Consider the following 15,485-nt stretch of genomic DNA (forward strand, 5'->3'; position numbering starts at 1 on the left):
AACATATGAATTAATATGTTCAGTTTCCTGTTTGGTGTACAGTGCCCCAACTTTAACCCTGTCAACACAGTTTTTAGTTGAAGATCTGCTTTACTGATACTAATTTGTATTTCTATATTCCTTCCAAGTGGTCTGTTCTCAAGTATGACTCTTCACTGTTGACAGCTCAATATGGCAACCACACAGAAGCATGACAAACCGCAAGCGTTTCTACAATACAATATCCACCGTTCAGATAGTTAGAAAACTGCATGGGCTTAACAGCGGTTGGCTCTTATAGGTTTGAATCAAGTCAAACTGACACTAGTATTTATCTCAAGTTTAGTGTTGAATTATTAAGCACCCTGTCACCGAAATGGAGTTGGCACCCAAGTGAATGTGGTTTCTCGGTCTGGTCCTGAGCGTCCACTAGGGGGAGCCATCTGAAAGGCTGATGTGTACGCTGTGTCTCCAGCAGGGGAGGTGCAGGCCTTCCACGAAGACCTGAACGGGCGGCAATACATAAACGAAGTGTACAAGTTCAGCGTGGACAAGATGTACGACATCCTCTTCGCAGAGTCCCAGTTCATGAACGACTTCATGGAGCTGCGCAGGTTCTCAGGTCAGTTGGCCTTCGGCGGGCTCGTCTGGAGTTTGCAACAACAGTTGTTGATTTGGCACCATCGACATCCGTCGAGCGCTGTGCGATCCGCGGTTTCTGCCCTGGAGGACACGTGACAGAGGGGGATGTGTAAACCTGACCTGCTCCCTCTCACACAGATGTGGTGTATCACCCGTGGAAGAAGGAAGATGCTGGGAACCAGACCAGAGAGATACTGTACACGATCTCACTGTCGAACCCTCTGGCACCCAAGACCGCTACGGTCACAGAAACACAGGTAACATCACCCGACACGACCCCATAGTTGAAGGACGTTCACTGGCAGGACGTGACGTAGCGCCTCCAGCTGCCAGGTCCTTCCGTCACTTTTCATAAAAGTATAACCAAAGTGCACTGAAAAATGTTTTCCCCAACCAGCGTAGCAAAATTCCTACATTGTTTCCTCTTGGCCCCAGACGTTATACAAGGCCAGCCAGGAGAGTGAATGCTACATCATCGACGCCGAAGTCATAACCCACGACGTCCCCTACCACGATTACTTCTACACGCTCAACCGCTATATGCTCACCAGGGTGGCTAAGAACAAGTGTCGTTTAAGGTAAGGAACACACAGGAACACGCTCGTCTTCAAACTGTTGCTGGGACGTTGTCCGAACGTTTGAGTTGACTCCGTTCTTCCAGGGTGTCCACCGAGCTACGCTACAGGAAGCAGCCATGGGGACTGGTTAAGGGCTTCATCGAGAAGAACTTCTGGAGTGGGTTGGACGAGAACTTCCGCCATCTCGGTAAGGTCTATTCCCTATGCAAGCCGCCCCAACTCCCAGCACGACCTCATTGAAATGACCTCGGCCGATATCTGTCTCGTCCCCGTGTCCAGAGTTGGAGCTGGCTAAGTTGGAGGACATGCTAACGGAGGCTCACCTGCCGTCGCCGAAGGCCAAGGTGGCCGCGGTGAGGCGGCGGAAACGGCCGCTCGTGCACCTGCGAGGCCCGCACATGGACGAGGCCCTGAGCCCCGTCACCACGCCCACCGACGAGGAGGTGATCCACCGCATCAAGCACGTGGCGGGCTCCACCCAGACCAGGCACACGCCCGAGCACCTGCCGGGGGGGTCGGGCCTCTACAGCGTCTCCAAGCTGCTGCTCATCATCAGCTTTGTGTGAGTGGGCCGCGCGCACGCGCACAGTCACAGTCGCGCGCCGTGCTGAGTTTCGCACGCGTACGATACATGTTGGCACGCACACACGCACTCACTCCAGCTCAACGCCTCAGCGTCCATTCCCATTCTGTTTGTTTGACTTTCCGACGTGTGCTCATTTGTCCGTGTTCTCTGAATGTTCTCTGAACTCTCGTCTCTCCTTTCATTGCCTGCCATAGGATCTGTCTAAGGTACATTACACATCTTCACTGATGAACCAGTTCGTTCCCAACTCAAAGAAAGCTCCTCACTTAATGTTCTGCAGCCCAAGAAATGACAATCCTTCCTCCATCTGTAATTTTTTTTTCTCTATCTCTCTCTCTCTCTCTCTCTCTCGCTCTCTCTCTCTCTCTCTCTCTCTCTCTCTCTCCTCCAGCTTGGTTCTCCTGGTGTTCCTCAACATGATGCTGTTCTACAAGCTGTGGATGCTGGAGTATTCTGCACAGTCTCTCACTACTTGGCAGGGCCTGCGGCTTCATGAAAGGTGCATTCACACACGCACACACAGCCAAACACACACACTCACAGTAAAGCAGGTTCTCTGGGGTGCTGTCCCACTACAGAGCTTCCACTATGTCATTTTGAAGGAAGCCAAAACCAGGAAGCTCCGAAATTTTGCCCACGTTCTGTTCCATTATCCCCAACCGTATGGCTATAATCAACTTTGAACCACGAAACACTTCAGATTTCAAATGACCGCTGGATAATGGTGGGCTAACTGGAACATTTTCATGTTACATGCGTTGCCGTTGATTTGAGATGCAATTCATGCTGAAATGGGCTAAAAAAAGTTTGCCTGTCTGTGTGTGTGTGTGTGTGTTACCTTCCAGCAAACTGCCTCAGACACAGATGGAGTGGGCCCAGCTCTTAGAGTCCCAACAACGTTACCATGACGCTGAGCTGCACAAATGGAGAGAGATCATAAAGTCATCCGTGCTGCTGCTAGACCAGGTAACGAGAGACAGGCCACTTCATGGAGGGCTCATTGAAGACTGAAAAAGTTTATGCGTTCCATTTGTGTCTTCCAAACCGTTCAGCATGCTCATCCTACCAAACCCAGCGGTGGTTTGGCCGAAGTCAGGTTGAACGTTGAGCGCTGAAGTCCATCATTCCATGACGTCTTCTTTCTCCACAGATGAAAGATTCTTTGTTGAACCTTCAACGAGGCATCGGCTTGAGGGAGCACAGCTCAGAAGCTGAAGAGAAAAGAAGTCGCTACCACTGACATACGACCCCCCCCAGGCCTTGAGGGGATGGCGTGCAATATAGGAACTGTTTGTGCGTGAACATACAAACGTAAACAAACAGAGAGAGGGGGTGAGGAGAGAGACAAACTGTCCGCTGCTGTTTCCAACTGCGGGGGTGGGGGGAGGCAGAGGGACATAGTGAACCCCCCCCCCACGTCCCCCTGCCCTAGCTCAGAGGTCGACCGTGGACAGGAGAGACGCCAAACCTCACGACAGACTGGAAGTGAGGTGTCGTCGTCCGTCCGTCCCCCCTTCCACTCCACACACACACACAGCTCCTAGGCATCAAAGTGAGCAGCCGCAGGCACCCTTACAGGTCTGTCTCGCCTCCTGTCCTCCCTCAAGGCCCGCCGGCACTCGGGTTGGGGGGGGGTTGGGAGGGGAAGAATGTGCAGCATGCGATTTGTCCTCTTCACCGCGACTCCCCTCTGCAAACGTCCACGGCTCTCTTCCCGCTCTGCGAGAGCTCGAGGAAGAACAAACGTTGGGGAGAGGGGAGGAGGGCGGGCGGGCGGGCGGAGGGTCCTCACAGTCCTATAGGCTTTCTACACTTCCTCGACTGTTCCGAACCTGATCATCCCCTAGGCGTCCTTGCTGCAGTGTCCCTTTTGTTAACCCCTTCAGATCCTGGGCCCAGATCGATGGCGTTCTCACAGTAGCAGGATCACCAGCACAGGGATGGAGGAGAGCACGTTCCGCATGTGGAAACTGACTTCCACCCAAATGTCTACTGCCTTGTTTTAAACCTGGTCGTATCCAGGTGCGTTTGGGGGCTGGTTCCCTTGACGCCCTGGTCCCAGGTGTGTTGTGTTGGTATATTTATTATGTCTTACTGGAAGATTCCATTTCTGATCAAGGATAATCCTCATGCACACCCAGTGTTTATGAGCGATATCTAGATTGCTGTGCGTTATTGAAAGGCAAATGAAGTGTCCCCATAACTTGGTCAAGCTTTAGCGGTAAAGTGTGAGGTAAAATGTGAACATGAGAGTTCTTCCCACAGTTTACAATGTTCAGTGCTGTATTATATTGTATCTATACTGTCGCTATCCTACATTGTGTGACTTGGCCCAAACATTCTAATGGCCGTCATATACATCACCTTACCAGTTGTGAAACCGTATTTAGAATCTTCAGTTCTGAATCGAATTATGTGTTGCCAGTGATCCTCTTTTCACGAGACATCACAACCCGACAATTGGTGACTCTTTTTATGCACAGTACAGATTTCCTTTGTGATGTTGCACATATGTCCAAATGAGTTCCTAGGTGTCCCTGTGAACAGAGAATGTAACGGAATCTTCCCGAATGATCTGTTTGTTTTGGTTTTGTTTTTCGAAGGGGAACATTGGAAAACCCCGATGATGCTTAGATGATGTCATTTGAAAAAGGAACACTGCAGCTAGGCAATTGGGGGGGGCGTGTGTTCTTAAGTGTTTTATTACTAAACTGTGATTATATCTCTTTCAAATGTTTCAAGATGGAATTATATAAATATATTTGAAATATATATGTATATTTCACTATTTAATATATATTTCAAAATATATACACATTGCATATATTTATTGTTAATTTATGTAAATAGGAAAGTTATCAGAGTTCTAGACAGGTTTAAAGAATTTATAAGGAAAAGTGTTTTCTTGAGATAAGCATCCCAGGTATGTCTGTGACATATCTCGTGTGCACGTGTGCTTGAGTGTGTATACTGTATGAGTGTGTGTGCGTGTGCACGTTGTGTGTGTTTATGTGTAGAGAGGGACGTTTCTACCATTCCACACTCGTGTCTCAACATTTCATTTCCGGCACATGTAGCCAAACTGCCTTTTTGATGCCCATGCGTTTGAATGCAGCCTTGCATTGGCCTAACAGGCTACAGTTTACAATCTGCCCCACACGGGCAATCCAGTGTCAATGCCACGACCTGCAAGTGGCTTGATTCGACTACATACACACACGCGCAAACTTTGCTTATCGCCATCATCCACATTTTATATTCCCATCTGCCCTAATAGTACATCCCAAAACTCCCCACACACGTAACAGTAAGTGTTTATACTGAAGGTATTCCCCTCACCAATTTATATTAAACCAAAATTGAAAATATATTAAACCCCTCTAATATGTTAGTTATTCTCAGTATAATCAGAATCGAAAAGACAAATGACAAAATACTGTATGGGTCCATAGCAACCGTGAATTACTGAGGGAGGGATTAAAACACGTCCAAAAACACTTCCTGTATGAATGAGAGAGAAAAGCAATGCACTTTATAGACCTTCCAAATAATGAAGGAGAGAGAGAAGCACTTTGGTCTGTGGAGGCAGAGTGATCATTAGCAACTTCCCTAATTGAGATGGGATTCAAGCACTGTAACGTAGCCCATTTTCAAATTCCGTTGAACTCCAATCAAAAAACATATTTAGTTTACCCAAAGATTTGTGCTGACTATATCCCTTGATATTTAAATGATGCATGTGTTCATTTCTTATGTCATAAAAGGCAGCATGACTCTGGTGTGCAGGTATACGGGCAAGCCGTTTTCCAGAAGTATCTCGAAATAGCAATTACAGACAGGTTGGAGTGACTGTTGCTCTCGAGTATTTCAGGGATTTGTGGGAGGGGGAGGTGTGTGGAGGGGAAAGATCTTGAATGTGTGATTGTGTTGGTGTGTTCCTAAACAAGGCAGTTGCTATCCTGAAACGATGCTGTTGGCTTGGATCCCCTGCAGAGTATGACGAGGGTGTACTGTTCATTTGAGAAAATCTCCAAAACCTGTATCCCCAAGTGGTTGGAGAAAAGATCCCTTTACCACACCAGATATATTTACACACACAAATATGATGTCCTGCTGTGGTTGTTTCATATATATGTTACACTACTTCCTATATATGAGGTGACTCTGAACGTTTGTTTTAAAGTGTATGGTCTCATTTCTTGGATTTTCCTAGATTTCTGGAAATTTGCTTGGATTTCTGTATTTATGTAGGACTAATATTTGACCATTCTCAACGTATTAGAAAAACAAGTGTGGACATGCACGGTGAGCGAGTTTATGTCAGCAAATCATGTTTGCTGCAACTAATATGAAATCATTCCAGAATAGGGTTACTCTTCAATTTATCTCTGACATTTATATTCAAACTACTTTATAAACGTATGACGATAAGCTGTTAGTATGTTATAGCCTGTTACAGCTATCCTCATTTTCACAAGAAAACAGCAACAAAATAGTCATGGCCCATACATCTCCCATAATGTTTAGAATGGTTTTATGGACATTATCTCAAAAGGACCTGAGGTGAACAGTTTCCTTGTTCTTGTCTTGATTTTTTCATTTCCAGTTACAATGATTGTTGGATGAGTGTGAGATTTTCCATTGCATTCAACATTCCAATCAAACATCTTGGTTACCCATCTAAAGACGTATGTAGACTGACAACAACTGCGCAATATCATAAATAGAACCAATCATTTCTTGTAGATGTGGTCTTATTTGTAGCTTGTTTTTTGTTCTATTGGTTTCCTTTTCTCTAATCTATATTTTCTGCTGTGCACTCACCCCGATATTGGCATTACCATTTGATGATTGTTTGATTTCAATTATTTCTAGACAGCTATGTAACCAAGGCAACTTGGAGGTGTCTTAATGTCACCGATTTGTTGGCATAGACAGCTAATTAATTGTCATTTCCCCGACTTCATTAATTTCTGTTTGCCTCATTGTTGTGAATACGACAGAAGTGAGGCCCGATCCCAATCACACTCTGGTTAATGCACAACAGGGAATCCCACTCCCCTCTCCTTAAAATGACTACTGAACACATTAATAGCAAGATTCCATTACTGGTGTGGCTTTGTTTAAAAAAGAAACCTGATGTATGTTTTTTTTAGACCTGTTTTGATCTCTAGAGACAATATTAGATTTATACCTGATATACTGTAAGTATATGTTGTGTATCTGCAGTGTACCACACACTGACAAAAGAATCAAATCTACGCTGTGCGTGGGTTTGGACTTGACGACGACTTTGCCTAATAGAGACTAAGATGCAGTGGCTTTCTGGTTCATGTGAAGTAGAGATGGGAGGGATGAATAAAAAATATATTGAACAAATGTGAAGACGTTTTGATTATTTATTACTTTCGGCACTAATACTAAGTTAAGGTTGTTTGGTAGAATACTTATTGTAGAGCAATATCAAACATTAAAGTCATCTAGTCCTACAAAATAAATAGACCTACTAAAATATTGTAAAGACAAAGGCTTATTCCTTTTATGGATCTTTGTGGTTTGGCTGCATACAAGTTTTGTCTAGCATTTTTATTATGTTTTTTGCTTAACCGATCCACTGACCACTAAAGGGGTACGCTTAGCATAAGACATTTTTTAAAGAAGAAGAAATATATATTTAAAATAACTAACATTTAACTAAATGTAATAAATATATATATATATAGAAAAGGACAAGATAAAAAGATTTATAAATGTTAGTTGTAAAATATTTGACTAAAAATAATAATTCTTAGGCGAAGTAGCCTAGGCTATATTTGGGATATATTGGTTCAAACTTATTCAACCACATCACTTGATGATTGATGCAATTATCTTTAGGCTAACGTAAATCCATGTTGTTTGAGGTTGGTTTAAAAAAAGTTAATAACCAATATCATGCCAAATGAGGGGATGGGCTAGGCGAAGACAGGGACTCTGTTATCCAATGAGGACATGGGAGCGCACAAGCATACCGTTTTAACAGTGTCTGTGATATAGGAACCAATGGACAACGCGAAAGGGCGGAGCACTAGTCTACGTTTGACAGCTGTGAACTGGAATGGTATATTGTAGCGCCTAGCGCGACGAAGGAACTCGGGGAAGAATCTGCATGTTTACGCGTGCAAATTTATGATTATAGTTCGGTATGGATGAATTATGTTTTCTTGACAATTAGTTAAAGATCACATCAAAAAACAAGTTCAAATTTTCCCGGAACACTAGAAGATCCATGTACCGTGAAGTCTTCTTTCCGATGACTGTGGAGCGGAGTAGAAATAAGGAGCGCCTGGAGGCCAGTCTTGCCGGACTGTGTGAGCTGGAGCTCCGCAAGCAGAAGCAGGAATGCTTGGTCCTTGGTGCTCTGACCCTTGGAGACCCCATGATAGAAAATGCATCTAGAAGTGAGCTATCAGGTTTCAGCAGCTGGGACCAAGACAACTTGACATTGAGACGTCAGCTGGTAAGTTAAGTTGAACTCAAAAGCAAGAGTTGATGTTTTGAAAATGTTCCTACATGAATATAATGTCGATTTATTTAATAATGTCGATTTTCGCAGAAATCACGGATAGGATCAGCCTTTATGACGGACGGTTCGTCCACGGTGGTTGCCACCTATTACACAATTTAACCCCAGTTTTACTCCTTAGTTTTACATCTGGCTGCTGAGAGTCTCAAGATCCAGGAAATTCGACTCTCGTTTCTAATTACCGTGACCATTGGTCGAACAATAGCATTGAGATAGCCAACATCCTATTGTTAGGACAACACTCATCTGCAAGAAAAGTTACTTAACTTGATTAATAGGCTACCCTCTGAAATGCTTGAAGCGTTTCCATCCTTTGGGCTGAGATTTACATCGTTGGTTAGCGAAATGGGAGGGGGAACCAGTCGTTCGCAGTAGTCTACCGTTTAATGACCCATTGTTCCCTTTTCATGGCACTAATAGTTTTTTTTGTAAGTGCGTATTCATAAATAACCGACCAGAAATTAAAAGCAAATTTGTTAGGGTCGTTAAACAGTCGAAACATTCCTACATAAGCACAACTAATACATTAGCTTGAAGAATCGGATACGGATTCTGGTCATAATATATGAAAGTTTTTCGGACACGTTGGAATCCTTGTTGTACACACTGGCACGTGCAAATTTGAGTGAATTCCATAAATTGTACCGATATGTTTTACAATATAATTGCCTTGTAATAGGTTGATGCTATAGATGGCTTGCCAATGGTAAATTTGCACTTTGGCAATGCGAAACGAATTGGCATTGGATTGAAAAGGGCGACGTGTTAAGGAGTGATTTTCTTTTTTGCCCAACTTGCCTTTATCGTTTTCTGAAAGACATGGAAATAGGACAGTGCAGACTCTGACAACGCACAATCCGCTGTTTTCAAGACAAGCTTGAAAAAATAAATTAAATCAGCCGCCTCGTTTTTTCCCCGCCTCCCCCTCCGCGTCCCTTTCCGCTACGGCCCAAACAATAGGCGCATATGGAGTGGAATACTAATGATCGCGAGGCTCGGTGCGAGTGGAGCCATGCATGTCTGCAAAAAAAGCACACACACTAGTGGAACGTATCACTCAAATGAGCTGTCAGCAGAGTTCAAACTGTCTGGCTTAGACTGTGGCAGACTGTGTCCCAAGACCCCCCGATGAGTGATTGGCTTTAGAAAGTGCGTAATTGTGCATTTCACCATATACTCCCAATTGAGAGATCTGTCATTGGATCAATGGCTATTACCCGCAATGACTATCCAAGCGTTCAAGTAATTAATGCATGGCATTTTCCTTGATATGGTCAAAATTGACTCCAGGTGAGACCCCAGCATAGATTAAATATGAACTGTGTCCCCAACGGAAACCAGTCGTCTCTCACTAGAATATAGGTTCACGCAGAAACAGCTGACCCATGTTTGCTTCCCAGTGACGGAGCTTGGCCATGACTGTGGCCTCTGGCCTCCCTCTCCGCTGGTCTGTGGGGCTTGTGTGGAAGTGTTGACAGCCATGCGACGCCAGACAGCAGCTGGGAAAGCACAAGCCACCGGCACCTCTGCTGTGTGCGTTGGAGGGGCGTGAGCAAGAGGAGGGTGGGGGGTGGGGATCGCTACGTTTGTGTCTGTACTCACCAGTGGCCTTGGCCTCGGTTTAGATTTCCCTGTGCCAGAGACATGTGTGCACCCATGTGTTTGAGAGAACCACTTTGTTAGTGAGAGGCCAATCAGGGGGCCCGTGACTGGAGGACACTGTCAGGCATTCGACAGAGCATAAATACAAGCGCGTGCACACACACACACACGCCCACACACACGTAAACACAAATACCAAACACACACACACACACGTACACACGTTTTAACAGAGCTTCCTCCTGATCCAGAAGGTCTCAGCTGGGTGTCACCTGAGCACTGACAGAGAAGTCAGGCTGGAGTAAGTCCATTCATAGCCAGCTGTTCCAACTGAGGTTAAAGAGGAGAGGGCCCCGTGTTCTGCTTGCCTTTCACGCCTGCTACATCAACATGGCTGTGGGAGTGTGTCCCTGTACCAGGCCACTTGCATTCCTTTAATGTGTGTGTGCGAGAGAGAGAGCAAAAAAGACACGCGCATGTTCGTGTGCGTGCGAGGGTAAGTCTATGTAGTGTGTGTGTGTGCGCGTGTGTGTGTGTGTTTAGGGGGAATGGTAGCTTAGTGAAGAGACTGAGTAGGGGGCAGGGGGCGGTGTGGCAGTTTCCGGCCTCCCACAGCCCCTTCTCTTTAAAGCCAGTCACAACACTGCTTCAATTATAGAGCCGTCTATGTGGGTATATGGCTCTGTTTGTGTGTGTGTGCACTCTATTGCACGCCTCACTCCCCTACCGACTCACTGCCGCTGAAATTGCCTGTTTTCCCCCCCTCTCCTTTCCCAGTCACCCCTCCCCCACCGACGAGAAGCAAAGGAGGATGCAGTGAAATAGTAATGACACCAGCGTGCCTGGAGTCTGTGTTTGGAGGAGGTCATTAATAATGGAGCAGAATCAAAAGGTCTTGCCATCACCAGGGTCCCCGCAAGGCCCCCCCCCCTCCCCCTCTGGCACTGCGTGAGGTTGACAATATTAGCATCTTTTATTCGACGCGTCATTCTCGATTTCTGCATCTTTACGGTTGAAGGATCCTGCAGTCAGTGCGTCCGCCTCCCTCGCCTCTTTAGGTCGTAATGATCCGTGGGGAGAAAGTGTCCCACAATGGATTTGATTGATTTCCAATATCCTTTGTCCTTTTCTTTCTTTAGAACATGCCGTCATTAAAGAGGGACAACCAACATGATATTGTAGCCAAAGAAATATTCAACCTTTCCCAGAGATAATCTTGTAAAATAGAAATAGAAAGATGTTTGTGTTTAGGCGTGGGGTTTCTGTAGAGATAAACAGAATCACAGTTGTCCCACCAGACAAAGCATTAATCGCCTTCTCTCAACGCCATGTCGTCATCAGCCCACTATGGACTCATAGTTTTATACCCTATGGTAGGTGATATTAGCTTGTGTGTTTGACACAAGATACATTCTAGTCTGCTCATATTGGTTCCTGATAGGCCAAGATGACCAAGCACTCATCGATCTTTGTTCTACTTACTGTATGAATTTGTTGTATACCGCAAACACACTCTACATGAAACGTGCCTCGTGTTAAATTCTTCATCGTGGATCTTTAACGTCGAGTGTTTCAGCATTTTGTTGACCGTCGAGATATTCTGTCATCTATATCAGATCTGTCAAATCCGAGTTTGTGTGTTTGTGACCTCTATATGAGACAAGCAGAAATGTTTTGGCTGACTGAGCAAGGATGTCAAATTTCACTTCTCTACCCCCTGGTGGAATCTGTGCGTGTGCGTGTGTGTGTGTACCCACAAAAAGAACATCTCAACATTTTCCCTCACCGTGAATTATTCATGTTCCGGCTGACTGCACTTTGTGTCAGCTTATGCATTACATCTGGGGCTACATATAGGGAATGCCTAGATGTGCTGTGCCATAACTCGGTTCAAACCAATCAACGGAAAATTACGATGCGGCTTTCTGGAGCCAGGGTTGATCTAGAGTTGGTCATTCCCTAAAAAAAACCTAAATTGTTACTTCTGATCATTTCTGACACACTTGATGTACCTTGTCACTGAAAACTGTGTGTGACTCCTCCGTTAACAGTATGACTGTGTTTCAGAGTTCCCTCCAGAGCTCCCCCTGGGGGCTAATGTTGGCACTGGAGCAGCAGTTGGGTGAGCTGCGAGTGGACACTGACGACGTCCATTACGAAGGCAGCCAAGGAGATGCAGGCGATAGCCGGCCCAGCTCAGGTACCCATAAACCTCTGGGCTCAAACCGTTTCCTCACTTTCACTGTCAATTGTTCCAGCCAGTAGTGATTCCAGTTTATTCAGAACTATAGTATGGCTTCTATGACATACACATTTTATATAATGAATCAGATTTTTATATTATTTGATTCTCATGCTCCAATTGTCAATGCCGGAAAGGGTTCTGGGGTTTGTAAAATGTGTAAAGGGGATTTCTTTTGTTAACTTGCCATGCAGTGCGAGTAGGAGCTCAGAAGTTGAGAGGCATACTGATTGACAAATCATCTGTGTTTTCTCCCAGGTTTCTATGAGTCCAGTGAGGGGCAGTCTCCAAAGGGCCAATCATGTTCCTCTGAGGGCACAGAGCCCGCCTCTACTTGGATGTACACCAATGAGAGACCCAAGTCACTGGGTAAGTTGACCAATTCTGCCAAGACTACAAAACAGCTGTTCATTATTACAGTATATGGAACAACAGCAACAACAAAAAACGAAATCTGTATGTTTCCGTGGGTTTAGGCGATTCCCTCCTACTGAACGAGGAGAGTATGATGGATCAGACCCCCCGAGCCCCTCTGCCACGCTCCTTCTCCGCCCCCTACCCCCCCTTGGAGGGCATCGCCGAGGAGGGCCCGCCGGACGAACCCTGGCAGTGGGACCCCCACTGTGCCCACCCGGACTGGCACGACCACACAGACCCTGAGCAGGAGGACTACCAGCATGCCTTGCGGGTGGAAAGCTACATCCTGGGTCTCATCCAGCGGCACACTCTCGCTCCGCGGCCCTGCCAGCCCCGGACCAGGCTAAACCCTGACCCCCCACACCCCAGTGTCCTCAGACAAAGCAGCCTGCGCAGGCAAACGCCCTCCCACACCCCCGAGCACCGAACCCACGATCCCCGCGACCTTTCACCTGACCCCGAGGGCCAGGCCTGGGGCTGTGACCACCTAGGGAATGAGGTGGAGGAAGGGTACGGAGGGGAGGCCCCCTCCATAGAGGAGGACTGTTATCTAGCCCTTCCCTACCCCCACTCCCGACCCAACTCCCTGGCTGGGGGGATTCTGCCCTCCCTGGACCCCAGCTATGGAGCTTTTGACCCCTGTTGTGGTGGGGAGGCCCAGTGCCCCCAGCTCTATACTCTCCCTCACTCCCCAGCCTCACACAACCATTTAGTCAGTGCCCAGTTTATCCCTGGCCAAGCCTACCACGCGCCAGTTTGCTCCCCCATGCACTACAACCCCGAGCCCCCACAGCTCATCCGAGGGTGTTCATCGTCAGAGCAGCCCAGCTCCAAGACCAGGTCTGGGAGTAAGAAGGGCCCAGAGGAGCGCCAGAGCTCCAGAAAAGCCAGTCACCACAAGGCGAGCCACTCTCAGTCTGAGAACAGCCATCTGGCCCAGCGAGGTCTACCTGAGCGCAGGTACAGCACAACCGAGAGGCCCCAGGGTCGGAGGGGCCAAGCCCAGGGCCATGCCCAGGCCGGAGGCCCCCACCCTGGGAACGGCAGCAGCAGCAAGGGGGGCCGGCGCTGGTGCTCCAACCTGGAGCTCAGTCAGGATGAAGGAGAGACCCAGGTAGCACAGTCCCACAGGAGGCCGACTCGCAGAGCCCGTCACGGCCACCCCTGCCCGCACTTCCACCCCCTCGCTCAGCCCCAGCACGCCAACTACCCAGAAAGGGTGGCTCTGAGCCGGGGAGAGGAGGGCTACACGGGGGCCGTCCCGGCCGAGTCTGAGTCCAGCATGAGCGAGGTCTACTCCCCGGGCTCCAGCTCTCTCTCCAGCGACTCGGACGAGAGTGGGGGGCTGGTGTGGCCTCAGCAGCTTCCCCCTCGCCTCGCCCCTTCCTCCTCCTCCTCCTCCTCCTCCCCCCAGGCCTCCTGTGAGACCCCCGCGCCGCCCAAAACCTTCGTCAAGATCAAAGCCTCGCACGCGCTGAAGAAGAAGATCCTGCGCTTCCGCTCAGGGTCACTCAAAGTCATGACCACCGTCTGAGGCTGGTGCTGGTGCTGGCTGGAGCGTTATCATTGCTTTAATGTAGCGCTAGCTGCAACCTTTCAGTAATTCCTGGACCATGGCTGCCACCTTCTCCCATTAACAGTCTGCGCTAACGCGATGAGGCCACACACTGGCTCTACCTCTGCTTGTCAGTGCAGCCGTGTTCTGGTGTGAGACCTGCCTGTTCTGATCAGATGTTAGAATGAGGCGTCGGTTTAAAACACATGCGTGACGGACGAGGGAGAGGAGCTACTGGCTCAGTGGAGAGTGGGCCAGTGCTTTTAGAGCATCTTTCCAATTGAAGGAATTTCAAGTTGTCATCCAACACAAAATGCATACACAAATGCTAGGAAGATTTATACTCTGAAAAAGATAAGTTATTGGCGCTGGTAGACTACAACAAAAAGAATCTGAAATGTCCATGTTCTCCAATACTAGCTAGTACAGTTAGTCAAAAAAAGACTTTGGCGTCTCTTGTCTGAACACAGTGTTCTATAATAAAATATGATTATTCTATCTTAAAAATGTATGTTATCAGTCTATCTATTAACTGTACCTCATACAGGACAATAGATTTGCATTGACTAAAGGACACTTCATTACATCAAACAAGGAGCTCTTCCTGCCATTTACACCTGTGGTCAGGGACCAGTGGACCAAACTGACAACACCACTCTTTTTTTTATAGCACTGGCCCTTTTTAGCGGACAGACTTTAGTGAGGGAGGTAAACACACAACCACACACTCACTAGCATGCACATAAACGTGTAAATATCAATGCGTGGCCTTGTTTATAGGAATGTACTTTGTAAATAAAGCTATCATCTGTTGAAACAGTGTTTAAGAATGAAGTATTTTTTGCCAAGCCTGGCTACATGTTAGGGGCAAGCGCAGAATCTTCCGGAATGACCCCCCACACACACACACGCAACACACACACCCCCTCCGCTATCTGCCTATGTGTAGGTGTATAAATTAATTGATATGTGTCCAGAAGAGAAATCAATTTGAGGGCTTTTTAGCAGCAAAATAATTGTAGAGCTAGTTGTACTTCCGTGTTGTCATAGCCACCAGTCATGTAAAGCAGGTGTTTTCAACTGGTTTTGTCCCAGGGACCACCATTCTTACTAGAAAGTAATCCCCGGCCCACTGATGTGCCTGCGCGTGTGTGTGTGTGCGTGCATGTGGATAGAAGGAAGTTTTAACATTTGGTTTTCCATGTAGCTTGAATTTAAAAACCTCAAACTAATGTACATTCACATTTAGTTATTTAGCAGACGCTCTTATCCAGAGCAATTTACAGTAAGTAAGTCAGACATTCCCCCGAGGCAAGTAG

General features: G+C 47.0%; 2 protein-coding genes across 2 annotated transcripts in view; both read left to right on the forward strand.

The window, feature by feature from the left end:
* Window positions 1-7,170, forward strand: part of gramd1bb (GRAM domain containing 1Bb) — a 69,026-nt gene extending 61,856 nt beyond the window's left edge. The window contains exons 15-23 of the mRNA XM_047035466.1: window positions 455-601; window positions 760-878; window positions 1,057-1,199; window positions 1,283-1,386; window positions 1,479-1,761; window positions 1,980-1,991; window positions 2,177-2,284; window positions 2,631-2,751; window positions 2,936-7,170. Coding sequence (XP_046891422.1) covers window positions 455-601; window positions 760-878; window positions 1,057-1,199; window positions 1,283-1,386; window positions 1,479-1,761; window positions 1,980-1,991; window positions 2,177-2,284; window positions 2,631-2,751; window positions 2,936-3,025 — 1,127 coding nt within the window. The 3' untranslated portion in view covers window positions 3,026-7,170. The remainder of the gene's footprint in view (window positions 1-454; window positions 602-759; window positions 879-1,056; window positions 1,200-1,282; window positions 1,387-1,478; window positions 1,762-1,979; window positions 1,992-2,176; window positions 2,285-2,630; window positions 2,752-2,935) is intronic.
* A 704-nt stretch (window positions 7,171-7,874) lies between these two features.
* LOC124478365 (dapper homolog 3) lies at window positions 7,875-14,938 on the forward strand. The gene is made up of 4 exons (XM_047036649.1): window positions 7,875-8,284; window positions 12,020-12,152; window positions 12,453-12,563; window positions 12,671-14,938. The coding sequence occupies exons 1-4, from the start codon at window positions 8,054-8,056 to the stop codon at window positions 14,143-14,145; spliced, it is 1,950 nt and encodes a 649-aa protein (XP_046892605.1). The 5' UTR covers window positions 7,875-8,053; the 3' UTR covers window positions 14,146-14,938.
* The last annotated feature ends 547 nt before the right edge of the window (window positions 14,939-15,485 follow it).

Source organism: Hypomesus transpacificus, chromosome 15, assembly GCF_021917145.1.
Source record: "Hypomesus transpacificus isolate Combined female chromosome 15, fHypTra1, whole genome shotgun sequence".
Classification (NCBI taxonomy): Eukaryota; Metazoa; Chordata; class Actinopteri; order Osmeriformes; family Osmeridae; genus Hypomesus; species Hypomesus transpacificus.

Coding starts and splice junctions, on each gene's coding strand:
- LOC124478365 (XM_047036649.1), top strand. CDS start 8,054: ATGTACCGTGAAGTCTTCTTTCCGATGACTGTGGAGCGGAGTAGAAAT. Junction 12,153..12,452: donor CGATAGCCGGCCCAGCTCAG/GTACCCATAAAC, acceptor GTTTTCTCCCAG/GTTTCTATGAGTCCAGTGAG. Junction 12,564..12,670: donor TGAGAGACCCAAGTCACTGG/GTAAGTTGACCA, acceptor CCGTGGGTTTAG/GCGATTCCCTCCTACTGAAC.